The sequence below is a fragment of the Candidozyma pseudohaemuli genome (genome assembly GCF_003013735.1).
Source record: "Candidozyma pseudohaemuli strain B12108 chromosome Unknown scaffold00004, whole genome shotgun sequence".
Lineage (NCBI taxonomy): Eukaryota > Fungi > Ascomycota > Pichiomycetes > Serinales > Metschnikowiaceae > Candidozyma > Candidozyma pseudohaemuli.
The window spans coordinates 791,689-805,336 of NW_020194438.1; the positions used below are offsets into that span (position 1 = coordinate 791,689).

The 13,648-nt window shown below is 50.1% G+C and overlaps 4 protein-coding genes across 4 annotated transcripts in view; 1 reads left to right on the forward strand and 3 right to left on the reverse strand.

The window, feature by feature from the left end:
- Positions 1-18: 18 nt before the first annotated feature.
- Positions 19-486, reverse strand: TAF19 (Taf19p; the record flags this gene model as incomplete). The annotated part of the gene is made up of 1 exon (XM_024857818.1): positions 19-486. The coding sequence occupies one exon, from the start codon at positions 484-486 to the stop codon at positions 19-21; it is 468 nt and encodes a 155-aa protein (XP_024714317.1).
- Positions 487-822: 336 nt separating this feature from the next.
- C7M61_002445 (N-acetylglucosaminyldiphosphodolichol N-acetylglucosaminyltransferase catalytic subunit) lies at positions 823-1,452 on the reverse strand (the record flags this gene model as incomplete). The annotated part of the gene is made up of 1 exon (XM_024857819.1): positions 823-1,452. One exon carries the CDS (start codon positions 1,450-1,452, stop codon positions 823-825), a length of 630 nt encoding a protein of 209 aa, XP_024714318.1.
- Positions 1,453-3,134: 1,682 nt separating this feature from the next.
- ARR3 (Arr3p) lies at positions 3,135-4,400 on the reverse strand (the record flags this gene model as incomplete). Its single annotated transcript, XM_024857820.1, has 1 exon — positions 3,135-4,400. The coding sequence occupies one exon, from the start codon at positions 4,398-4,400 to the stop codon at positions 3,135-3,137; it is 1,266 nt and encodes a 421-aa protein (XP_024714319.1).
- A 3,109-nt stretch (positions 4,401-7,509) lies between these two features.
- Positions 7,510-13,648, forward strand: part of C7M61_002447 (uncharacterized protein) — a gene marked incomplete at both ends in the record, with an annotated part of 8,308 nt that continues 2,169 nt past the window's right edge. The window contains one exon of the mRNA XM_024857821.1: positions 7,510-13,596. Coding sequence (XP_024714320.1) covers positions 7,510-13,596 — 6,087 coding nt within the window. The remainder of the gene's footprint in view (positions 13,597-13,648) is intronic.

A 13,648-nucleotide genomic window follows, 5' to 3' on the forward strand; every position in this document is an offset into this window, starting at 1 on the left:
CGGTTAGTGATAAATAGATTACTCGCTTTCGTTGGACTCATTTGCTGTATTTTGTTGCACCTTCTTTTTGCGACCACGCTTCTTTCCTTTACGAGGTTTCTTCTCTCCTTCTTCCTCGTCTTCATCATCCAAATACTCCAGAGTGGCAGTGGCAGACTCGTCCAACATGTTTCTAGCTCTGGTAATCTTATTAAGCAATTCCTTGATGTCCTCCAATCTTCCGAGCTTCATGGGGTCATTTCGAAGAGCAAATGGCAAGTCATCCTGCTTGATCTTGGATCTGCCTTGAGATTTGGCAAATTGTGATGTTTCGTGCATCATGTCAGAGAGGTACTCCACTAGACAATCTTCCAAGCAGTTAACTGTGGAATCTAGCGACACAGGACCATCGCCCAAAGCATATAACAAAGTTTCAATATCTTTTGTGAAGTATCTAGGTCTTCTGCGGCGCCGAGAAGGAACGGCTGTTTGTCTGTAGGAGTACATGGGGAACAAGAGTGGTTCAATTATGGAACATATACTTGATGGTGTATGTATGTCATTATATACAGGCTTGACGGAGTGGAGAGGTTGCAACCAATAAATATCAGCCGTATGTGGCCTGGAAGCGAATTAGCCATGATGGAAGCCGTGGATGAAGCAAAAAAAAACAGTGCTTATATAATGCCTCGTGGGGACCTAAGGAGCGGACAAGTGAGGGGTCTCGAGGGGTGAGCGGGCCAGAACCTATGCGTGGGTTCCGGCAGTAGGGCCTTTGACAGGCCCAACAAGATGAAAATGTGAGCAAAAGGAGAATCTAGGGCACGCGCCAGCGGCGCCCGGTCACCTGCGGGCACGTTCTAGCTCCTCGGAGAGCACCTGTTCGATGACTCCGTCTGAGGGCGCCAGCATATGAGAAAAACGTAGCAGGCCCTTGTGGAACTGGGAGATGAGGTCGAGAAGCTTGCCCAGGCGCATTTCGGCGGTGTTGACGCGGTAGAGGTAGCCCAACTTCTCGAACTGGGCAGCCACCTCCTCCTGGTGGTCGTTCATCAAGTCCTGGTTGGTGACAACAATCAAGGGCTTGCCGAGCCTGAGCACGTCCAAAATAGAGCCCGTTCCGGCGTGAGATACCACAATGTCGGCGCCGGCAATGTAGTCGTTGATGCAGGGAGCAAAGGGAAACACCTCGATGTTCAAGTCCAAGTCCAGCAGGGCCAAGTGCACCACCAGCTTGTCGTTGAACTCGTTGGAGATCTGCAAGTCGAGCTTCTCCATAAACTCAGTTTTCGCCATGGCGTCGGAAAAATACTGTTTGCTGACATGCTTGGAGTGGGACACCTCGTTGCCAAACTGGATGGCCACTTTGGTGAAGCCCAAGGCGTTCAAGTCCAGCACGAACAGCGGCTCCACCACGTGGTCCACGAGCTTGTGGAACGTGACGGTAGCCCCTGTGGTGAAAAGAATGGACATTGGGAGATTGGAAAACAGCGGTTTTGGATGCCAGAGTCTTGCGGTTTTGCTTCCTCTGGAGCTCGCTCCGGTGCTCGATGCAGGGGCAACGTCCAGACCATTCCTGTCTGATATCCTCGGCCGGGCCCAAATGGCCCAAATTGTGCCAACACCAAAGGCGCACCCCGAAGAAGGTCTTTGGTTATTGGACAAGATAAATTTAAAAAAAGTCTTATATCAACCAATTGAACATCTTCTATTCTTTGCAAACGCTCATTGACTTTGTTTGTTTGGTTTTGGCCAGATCGATGGTGTGTCCGTGTTAGGTGCGAGGCGCGTTTCGCCTCTAGATTTTCGTAGACCGGCGCGACCCGTAAGAGCACTGATAATGGTCGGTTGCCTGCAGAAACCGGCATCAATAGAATGGTCTTGATGTTTTGGGCGGTGGATCCGAGGACGGTCAAACCATAATTTTGCAAAACGCCAGAAATGCCAACCTTCCTGAAATCCCTCAAATCGTAATTCTCTCATTTGTCGGTTGCGGAGCCCCTGGCTGCCGTGGTGGACCCGGCTTCGCACGGAGTTGCATGGACCCGGACCAGCCGACACAAATTGCTGGAAAGTTCGCTGAAAGTTCGTCTTCTGGTTTTGTTTTGGATCGCTTCGTATTCAACCAGCATAGCTGAATTGCCGGCTCGCCATTCGCTGATTCTCCCCATGCTGGCTTCCTCTTTCTGGTCTAGACGCTTAAAGAACCCTTGGTGCAGATGGACTCGTTGCGCCTCCATCAGCTGACACTCTTTTGACTTCGCTGCTTCGTTCTCGAGGTTCCGGTCGTCTAGGGAGCCGAAACCTTACGCTGCATTTCTGTTTTGTAGGTTTTGGCACTTGCTACGGGGGTACTGTGGTGGTGGCTGGCTGGTGCCCAAATGTACTCATGGGTGCTTGGTTCGTAAATCGCAGGCTGAAAACGGTACCCCACGTCACACCGGTTTGGGCGGTGGTTGATGGTTAGAAAGTGGGGGTCGGATAATTGGATGTGGTATCTCTTTGGTCTTGTTCTTTTTGTCTACTGGGCTGTGCTTTGCCTTTGCTGTAAGAAGGTACTGTGTTACGCTCTCAGATTAGAGTTTGACTACCCTACTCTGTGAACACAGCACAGTGCCTGCCATTGCCCTGAATTCAGTATAGTTATGCTCTTTGGGTGGAGATGAGTAGATTGTATGACTGTTGGTAGAATTCGTCTAGATTTCGATTTTTGGTGGCTGATTGAAGGTTCACCTTTTTCTCGAGAATGCATTTTTCGCAGCCAAAGTGGAGATACCTACCCACCTTTCCAGAGATCTCCCAATATCGGAATGTGAGAGAATATGACTTTTTATTCAAGTTGACACAAAACATAGTTTTTGGCTACATGATAACATGTTAGGGGATGTAGACACCCAAACAACTCATGAAAGTTAGTACCGCCACACTATAATTTCATTCGGGCAGAATTCTTGGACAGTTTCAGGTCGATCAAAGAATTGACTATTGCCAAGCTCACCATGAGCTGCTTCGCCATGAGCCAAGTATTCCTCTGAAATCACAGAGCATGGACAAGCCAAATCCCGCTACGCTAACGTTTCATTTAGTACGTCTAATGCACTCCGCATTAAACAATTTTATCCGAAACCTATGAACAATAAATAAGCAATGAGACATTAGGCCTCAACAGTAACCTCGCCTGCCTCCTCCGCTTCCTCATCAGCATCCTGAAGGGGCTCAACGTCGATCCAGACGAACCTGACCTTGAAATACCTGGCAACAAACACAAGCAACAACAAGACTGGCACCTCAATAAGCGGGCCAAAAGTGGCAGCGATAGCCTGCTTGCTTCCAGAACCGTAGATGGAAATGGCAATGGCAAGACTCAACTCGAAGTTATTTGATGCAGCCGTGAAAGTCTGCGCCACAGTTGCACCGTAAGGAGCAGCACAGCCGTAGGAGAACTTCTCAGGATACAACTCCTTGGTCTTCTCGCAACCGCAAAGCGGCTTCTTCTCATCAGAGGTCTCATCAACCTCGTCGAATTTGATGTGTCTGCTTTCGAAGATTCTGTAAGTGTACAACCAACGAAGCAAAAAGAGGGTTCCAAAGAAAGTGCCGATGAAGTAGACAACCAATGGAACGAAACAACGGAAAGCAGAGCCGATATCCTGAATGAAGTCGTTACCCTTCTCCATGAAAATCACCACAATAGTGTAGAGAAGCCCGATAAGCGCCCAGGGGCTCACGAATGGTAAAAATCTCTTGTCGTAACGCTTTGATCCCAAAAGAGCTCTTCCCACAAGTCTGATAATAACGCCAAGCCCAAAAGGAACACCCATAAAAAAAGCGACACTCTTAGCCACCAAAGAGTAGGTGACAGAGCTGGAGGTCTGCTGGTAATGGCCAGTGATGACATAACAGAAGAAAATCTGGTATGGCGCATAGAGCACGATCTGTAGCACGCTGTTCACAATGACAATAACCGCACACAAGGTGTTGTCGCCATCGGCGATATCGTTCCACAACAAGACCATGGCGATGCATCTGGCCAAGCCGATCATGATGATACCCGTACGGTATTCGTCCTGGTCAAAAAGAGTCAACCATGCCAACCCGAACATGAAAAAGGGGCAAATGATCCAGTTGAGCACAAGCGAAAACAAGATGGGCTTGAGGTAGGTGGATCTGGAGAAGTACTTCAACACGTTCTCCCACTCTACTTTGCATAGCGGCGGAAGAAGCATCACGATTAAGCCAACTGCCAAAGGCACTGAGACCCCCACCACCTTGGAGCTATCCAAAGCAGTTCTGCTGCTGGGCACATAGACGGATAAAAGCACTCCTAGCACTATAGCTAGGATAATAAGAAGCGGGAGAAGCTTATCTGTGAGGGAGAGGCCGTGGAAGACCCCCCGCAAGTCATTTTTCAAGGTACCCATGAGGTGTATTGAAGATTTTCTGAGTCATTATCAGCGCGCAGGTACCCGTGTGGAGTCACGATAAGGGTCGATGAGGTGATTCTGAGGTGGCAAAAGAGAAAAGAGGATTCGATTCATACAGCTACGGTAGTGATGTGTTGTCAAGGCACAGGGGCTATTTTTGAAGTAGCTGCTTTGCAATGCACATGTAGAGCGCTTCTACCCCTCGCCGTGGGGGTAAGTGGGTCCATGGTGGAGTTGCTAATGGGCTCAGAGGGCTTTTTTCAAATAAAGTTTGAAGAAACGGCGATTTTGTATAAATCAGAAAGAAACGATCCGTGGGGGCAGAGAAAGTGGGTTGTTGGGTCTAAAAAGTTGTAGATGGCGCTGCTACATACGGACCAGAAAGACTCATGATGTCACATTGGGGATTTTGCAAAACTCACAGATATGCTAAATCCGGGCTTAAAACAATCAAGCGTCCACGAGTTGACCGCTATGCATCTCCATAAATATCCGATAAGCATGGTCGACTCTAAATGTTGATGTATTTTTTACATTTCTGTAAGGACCTCCATTGCCTCTTTCGTTACGTCTTTGGTCTACTGCAAATAAAAAATATTCTCCGCAATGGCCTCAGCCTCTCGGGTGATGAGTTTATAGAATAGGGCTTTTCGGTTCGCTAAGCATGGACCGACGGTTGCTCCCGCAGCTTTGTAAGACATAACTGCAGAGCACTTTGTGATGCAGACCAACAAGGTTGACTCAATGGTTAGTTGTTTGATGATACAATGCAACGTGAAAGAAGTAAACAATCTAACAACACCAGTTGTTGTAGTATAAGAAAACCCATGGCTATTCGCTGCTCGGTCAAGGAAGAACAATGGAACATTCCATTGCAGCCCCCGTGTGTTTCTATTTCCAAAAGTTGCCCTAGCTCCTTGACCACCGATGTCGTAATGTGGAAACAGGCAAGATCTCGGATTTCCGTTTTTGATGTACAACACAATAAGAAGACATGCAGCTAGCCCACACCATCGGAGCCCCCTGGCACGAGGAATTGGACGGATATTCAAGAGATCAAACCTAAAAATTCGCAGAAAACAAGCCATGGACAGCAAAGAGCCGATTACGAGGATGGGGCTTCCATTTACATACGAACATTAATATCCTTATCATCTACGTAAGACGCAGACGCTCATCGGAAGCTCGTAAACGTTCGGTCGCTTTTATGTAATTTTCTTCTCTTCTGCTTGGCCTCATCGAAGCATATGTTCAAAAGACACAAAAATTCACCGGCTGTCAGGTGAAGCGAGAGATCAAGGCAGGTGGCGCTAAATCCAGGGAAGGATTTTCGAAGGACTCATAACCTTGACGCAGTTGAGGCGCAATTAGGCTTTTACCCCTTAACATTCATGCTGTTGGGGGTAATGGAGGGATCTTGAGCAATCGAGCCAAATGTGGGCCCGAGGTGGTTTTCATGTACAATCTGTGGAAAACTTGCAGAAACGTCCACAAAGATGTGGGCTAATGTGAGTTTCACAAGCTGCGACCCTTCGTCAATAGGATGTTGCGTTACTCAAAATGTCAACAAGCGCCATATACTAAAGCGGGTATTCCGACCACACTCAAGCCCTGACGCGAAGTAAAAGTGTAGAAGAGTGGTTTTGCCCCAATTAGTATACAACAGAGCAAGTATTGATAGGCTTATTGTCGGTCCTGGATGAATTAGGCAAAGTCTGGATCCCGAAGAGGTTTTTCCGTCCTGCTTTTTGTGCTTCCCCAAAAAGTGTGCCGTATGCGCATTATGTACTGGCGCTTAAGTTGGTGGAATGTTTTCTTATTGAGACAATCCGTGCCACAAAAAGAAAGAGAGAGAGAGAAGAAAGAGTGACAGAGAAGGCTTTCCGATTGCCAAGTTTCCCAAAGGGGTGGTGCTCAATTTATCAAAAAGAGAATGATTACAACCGCTTTGTAAGCCACACGCTTAACCCCACGGGTGGTTACGAGAAACGCACCGCACCTATTGTCTTTCAAGATAATCGAGAGGAACATTAAACGAAGAAGGATCGTACTTTCTCGCAAACTGATACTGATGCCGCTAAGGAGGTTGCAGAAACAATCCCAAACACATGCGGCCCATGCGGCCCATGCTGTACATGCGGTAGCACTGTGGCACCAGGGTGGCTAAGTCAAAATCGTTTGCGATACTTTGGCAAAAGCCTTGAGGTGTGGCCTAATCGGTATGGGACCTAGGTAATGGTGCCCGAAGTTGCTTAATTTCTCATCTGATATGGGGGAGGCTGACGAGAGGACGGTTTATCGCTAGCAAGTGTTGAGGATAACGGTATTCTCCACACCAAGCTTTTAGGTTTGTTCGATAGGAAAAGAAAAAACGAAAGAAGGCCAAGGTAAATGCAGAAGCGTCTATTTTATAATGGAGAAAGGTTTAGCGGCTTCGTCGAGGAGAAAGTGCCCCAGTGGTCTTACCATTGATGAAATTCGCCGCACGGTAGGTCCCGATGCTGTACCGCACCGGCGAAAAACTTCTGTGCGTCTGCACGTAGAAGATTGTATTGCATACGAGGGGTTATCAATGAATATTATTGCATTGTCTCTCGCTTGAGCAGCTGTCAAAACCCAGGGATCTTCATTATCAACAAAAAAAGACACTGGAACTCCGAAACTGAGCTTGGCAATAAAACGTGTCTAGATGGATAGGTGGCGGTGCAAAGGGAGCAATTCCAGCCGGTTTAGACGCTCTGCAGCGAATATGCAAGGTGTGCTTGGAAGAACCCACTTGAACAAAGGTATGTCGGCTAAAAGTGGGTGGCTCCTATCCAATAGAATGCGGCACCAGATATTCTTCCCGAGGAACTTGTCTAGGAGCTGCAGGAGACATATGCAACGTAGCACCTTATGCATGGCTGAAACTCAGATATGCATGGCTGAAACTATGCTGCAACCAACGTAAGCGTCGGTTGGAGCCATAGCTCAACCGGTGGGCCTTTGCTTTTCAAGCTTGGCGGCTTTGGAGTCTTTATTTAGGATCGCCGCAGCTGCAAACCCTTCTCCTTCGTTTAAATAAACACGAGATCCCTGAATTTCCCGCCGCTAGCTGCATCTGACAATGAACATCCTCATCTTCTGGGTGAGCATCCTCCTCCATGTCTCCATGGCCATGGCAGCCGTGAAGGAGGGAGTCTTTACAGCAATCAATTCCATCACTCCTCCGAGTCTTGCTCGTCCAGAGAGTGTCAATTGGCAGAGTAATGTCGCCTGGAGCATCCCTGCTTCCATGAACATGAAGGCCGGCGACACCTTCACGTTGCACATGCCTTATGTGTACAAATTTACAAGTACAGCACAAACTTTGCAAATCACAAGCGGCGGCACCGTCTTGGCCAACTGTGACTTGTTTTCCGGAGACAACATTGTGGGATTCTCCGAGGTGCAATGTACTGCGACATCTGCCGTGCAAGGCTTGGGAGACACTAGTGGAACCATCAACTTTGCCTTCACTTTCAATGCCGGTTTGTCTGACGACCAAGTCAACTTGGAGTCCTCCTCCGTGTGGAGCGTTGGCAGCAACACCGTCACTTGGCAAGATGGCCTGAAGAAATTGACTTCTACTGTAAACTTTGTGGGAGGCATTGCCTACTCCATGGGAGGTTCGCCCGACGTCGCCGCCTATGCCTTGAGAGCCTTGGTCAACACCAACGTCAAACAGCATTATTTGGTGGGTCCCAAGTGTCTGCTGGTCATGTCGGGTACCTTGTCCATCAAGCAGTCCGAGGTGGCTCTCGATTGCAGCACTTTGAGCGGCTCCATCTCCAACATCTACAACGCCTGGTACTTCCCAGAAACTGCCCAAAAGACCGGCGTTGCCCTCACCAGTTGCTCGACAACGGAGGCCATCGTCACCTTCACCAACCTCCCGGCCAATTACAGACCGTACATGAACATCATGACCACCATCATCCTGACCAGTGCCACCTTCCCGTCGACTTACTCATACAACTTCGTGTGTAACGGCGAGACCTTGACCAGCTCCTCCACCATCCGTTGGTCCCACTACCAGGCCGGCGATCCTGGCACTGGCGGCAATAGCTTGCCCATTGTGGTTTCCACGGTGACCGACCCAACTGCCACCAACACTGGTCTTGTCACTCACACCGGAACCTCCGCCAGAACCGTTATTGTGAATGTGCCCATGTCTGTTGTGACTGTCACCGTCACCGGCACCAACACGGCTTCTGTGACCCAAACGGTGGGCACTACCAGTGGTACCAGATACGTCTCGGTCAATGTTCCTACGCCAACCACCACCATCACCAGAACATGGACAGGCACTGCAACCAGCTCGCTGACTGCGACGGCACTGACTGGAGGAACCGCAACCCTCTATGTGGATGTGCCACCTCCATCAACCACCGTCACCAGTACGTGGACAGGATCAGTGGCTACTACTCGAACGGTAACGGCCCTGGTTGGCGGAACAGGTACAGTCATCGTAAACGTTCCAATTCCAACCACCACACTCACGAGTACCTGGACAGGCTCTGTTGCCACCACTCTGACCGTCCCAGGACTGGCTGGAGGCACTGGTACAGTGGTCGTGAATGTTCCAGTTCCTACAACCACAGTGACAAGTACTTGGACCGGTTCCGTTGCCACCACCCAGACTGTTCCCGCTAGTGCTGGAGGTACCGGATCGGTTATTGTGAATGTTCCAATTCCAACCACCACTGTTACAAGCACATGGACAGGTTCGGTCGCCTCTACCCAGACTGTTCCAGCCAGTGCAGGTCAAACTGGAAGTGTTATCGTCAATGTGCCCGTACCAACCACCACTGTCACCAGCACTTGGACTGGTTCTGTGGCTACCACTCAAACCATTCCAGCGCTGGCAGGAGGAACCGGATCGGTTATCGTCAATGTGCCAGTTCCAACCACCACTGTTACAAGCACATGGACAGGTTCGGTCGCCACTACTCAAACCATTCCCGCTAGTGCTGGTCAGACAGGAAGCGTTATTGTGAATGTTCCTGTTCCAACCACAACAGTCACCAGCACTTGGACTGGTTCTGAAGCCACCACCCAGACTATTCCAGCAAGTGCTGGTCAGACTGGTAGTGTCATCGTCAACGTTCCAGTGCCTACTACAACTCTCACGAGAACGTGGACCGGTTCAGAAGCTTCTACCCAGACCGTTCCAGCCAGTGCGGGACAAACCGGCAGTGTCATTGTGAATGTGCCTGTTCCCACCACCACCTTGACTAGAACCTGGACTGGATCTGAAGCCACCACTGAAACTGTGCCTGCAAGCGAGGGCGGAACCGGAAGCGTTATCGTGAACCTCCCCATTCCAACCACCACGGTGACCAGAACCTGGACCGGCTCGGAAGCTACTACCGAGACCATCACTGCCAGTGAGGGCGAAACAGGAAGTGTGATTGTCAACGTTCCTATTCCAACTTCGACGGTCACCAGAACATGGACTGGTTCCGAGGCCACCACCGAGACCATCACTGCTAGCGAGGGAGAGACAGGCAGCGTTATCGTGAATGTTCCTATCCCAACCACAACAGTGACGAGAACGTACACTGGATCTGAGCCTTCCACTGAAACCATCACAGCTACCGAGGGTGAGACTGGCAGTGTCATTGTGAACGTGCCAATTCCAACGACCACCATCACAAGAACATGGACTGGTTCCGACACCTCCAGTGGAACCATTACTGGTGGTCCTGGTGAGACCGGAACCGTCTTCATCGATGTTCCTACTCCAACAACCACCCTCTTCTCGACCTGGACCGGAAGCACCATCACCACACGTACCATCACCGCTACTTCTGGTGGTACCGACACTGTTGTGATCGAGGTTCCTACTCCAATCACTGTCATCACTGCCACTTGGACTGGTCTGGACACTGAGATCGTCACCGAGCTGTTTGTTTCTGGAACCCAGACGATCGTTGTGAATGTCCCCACTCCAACAACCACGGTCACAAGAACATGGTCTGGAAGTGACACCACCACTCAAACCTCTCCTGCTCTGGTGGGAGGTACTGGTACGGTCTTCATTGATGTTCCAACTCCTTACACCACCTTGACCAGAACCTGGACTGGATCAGAGACTCTGACTGTTACCGATCCTGCTCCTTCAGGAGGCACGGGTACTGTGTACATCGACGTTCCTACCCCGCTGACCACCATTACTAGAACTTGGACTGGTTCTGAGGCTACCACTCAGACCATTCCTGCATCTTCCGGTGGCACTGAGACGATTTATGTTGATGTTCCTACACCTCTGACTACTGTTACAAGAACATGGACTGGATCCGAGACAACCACCCAGACTGTCCCTGGTGGTAGTGGTGGAACCGATATCATCTACATTGATGTGCCTACTCCGCTGACGACGGTCACGAGAACCTGGACCGGTTCCGAGACTACTACTCAAACCATTCCAGGAGGTAGTGGTGGTACTGACACGATCTACATTGACGTTCCTACTCCTCTGACTACCGTTACTAGAACCTGGACGGGATCTGAAACGACTACTCAAACGATTCCAGGTGGAAGCGGTGGCACTGATACCATTTACATCGATGTCCCAACGCCACTGACCACGGTCACTAGAACATGGACGGGATCTGAAACAACGACTCAGACCATTCCCGGTGGAAGTGGTGGAACTGATACCATTTATGTTGACGTTCCTACTCCTTCGACCACGGTTACGAGAACGTGGACTGGCTCTGAAACGACCACACAAACTATCCCAGGTGGAAGCGGAGGAACTGACACTATCTACATTGATGTCCCAACGCCACTGACCACTGTGACGAGAACTTGGACTGGATCCGAGACAACTACCCAAACTATACCTGGCGGTAGCGGCGGAACGGATACTATCTACGTGGATGTGCCAACGCCCCTGACTACCATCACCAGAACATGGACCGGTAGTGAAACCTCAACGGAAACCGTTCCAGCCGCTAGTGGCGGTACCGGAACTTTGATCGTGAACGTTCCTACTCCAGCGGTTACCATTACCAGAACATGGACCGGCAGTGAAACTACTACTGAGACGGTTCCAGCTGCTTCCGGAGGTACTGAATCCGTTTATGTTGATGTCCCAACTCCTACAACGACAATCACCAGAACCTACACTGGCACCACCTCCCAGACGGAAACTGTCCCTGCCGCCTCTGGTGGTACCGCGACCGTTTTCATTGACGTGCCCCCTCCTTTGACTACTGCCACAAGCACTTGGTCTGGCGATGTAACCCTTACTGAGACCGGTCCTTATGTCTCTGGAGGTACTCAGACTGTTGTTGTCATCGTTCCTACTCCAGCAACCACTGTGTGGTCGACCTGGACGGGCACTGAAACTACCACCCGTACTCTTACTGCACTGGATGGTGGAACCAACACCGTCGTTGTGGAGATTCCTACACCTGTCACAGTTATCACCTCAACTTGGACGGGTACTGAGACATCTGTTATCACGGAACCATTCGAATCTGGCACCCAGACCATCGTGGTCCAGGTTCCATCCCCAGCTACTACTTTGACGAGTACTTGGACTGGTAGCGAGACTACTACCGAGACTTTGCCTGCCGAGTCTGGTGGAACGCAGACGATTGTTGTCCAGGTTCCATCCCCAGCTACTACTTTGACGAGTACTTGGACTGGTAGCGAGACCACTACCGAGACTTTGCCTGCTGAGTCTGGTGGAACGCAGACCATCGTGGTCCAGGTTCCATCCCCAGCTACTACTTTGACGAGTACTTGGACTGGTAGCGAGACCACTACTGAGACCTTGCCTGCTGAGTCTGGTGGCACTGAAACCGTGGTTGTCCAGGTTCCATCTCCAGCCACTACTTTAACAAGTACATGGACTGGTAGCGAAACCACTACTGAGACTTTGCCCGCACAGTCAGATGGAACCCAGACAGTTGTTGTGCAGGTTCCTTCCACTGAAGGATCGACTTTGACCTCAACTTGGACTGGCTCCACTACCAGAACTATTATCTTGAGTGCATCCCAGTCTGGTGATGAAAACACAGTTGTTGTTGAAGTTCCATCCACTGATGCATCCACGTTGACCTCCACCTGGACTGGTTCTACCACCAGAACTACCACGTTGACCCCTGCTCAGTCTGGTGACCAGGAGACTGTCGTTGTTGAAGTGCCTTCTGATGGAGCATCTACGTTGACATCCACCTGGACTGGTTCTACCACTAGAACTACCACGTTGACCCCTGCTCAATCTGGTGACCAAGAGACTGTTGTTGTGGAGGTTCCAGCAACTGCTTCCGATGTTTCAACTTTGACTTCCACTTGGACTGGTTCTACTACCAGAACTACCACGTTGACACCTACTCAATCTGGTGAACAGGAGACTGTCGTTGTGGAGGTCCCATCTACTGAGGGATCGACCTTGACCTCGACCTGGACTGGCTCTACTACCAGAACTGTGACCTTGAGTGCTTCTCAGTCTGGTGACCAAGACACTGTCGTTGTGGAGGTTCCTGCAACTGCTACTGATGCCTCAACCTTGACTTCCACATGGACTGGCTCTACCACTAGAACCGTCACATTGAGTGCCTCGCAGTCTGGTGACCAAGATACTGTTGTTGTGGAGGTTCCAGCAACTGCTACCGATGCCTCAACCTTGACTTCCACATGGACTGGTTCTACCACCAGAACTACCACGTTGACCCCTGCTCAGTCTGGTGACCAAGAGACTGTCGTTGTTGAAGTGCCTTCTGATGGAGCATCTACGTTGACTTCCACATGGACTGGTTCTACCACCAGAACTACCACGTTGACCCCTGCTCAGTCTGGTGACCAAGAGACTGTCGTTGTTGAAGTGCCTTCTGATGGAGCATCTACGTTAACATCCACTTGGACTGGTTCTACCACCAGAACTACCACGTTGACCCCTGCTCAGTCTGGTGACCAAGAGACTGTCGTTGTTGAAGTGCCTTCTGATGGAGCATCTACGTTAACATCCACTTGGACTGGTTCTACCACCAGAACTACCACGTTGACCCCTGCTCAGTCTGGTGACCAAGAGACTGTCGTTGTTGAAGTGCCTTCTGATGGAGCATCTACGTTAACATCCACTTGGACTGGTTCTACCACCAGAACTACCACGTTGACCCCTGCTCAATCTGGTGACCAAGAGACTGTCGTTGTTGAAGTGCCTTCCGATGGAGCATCTACGTTGACATCCACTTGGACTGGTTCTACCA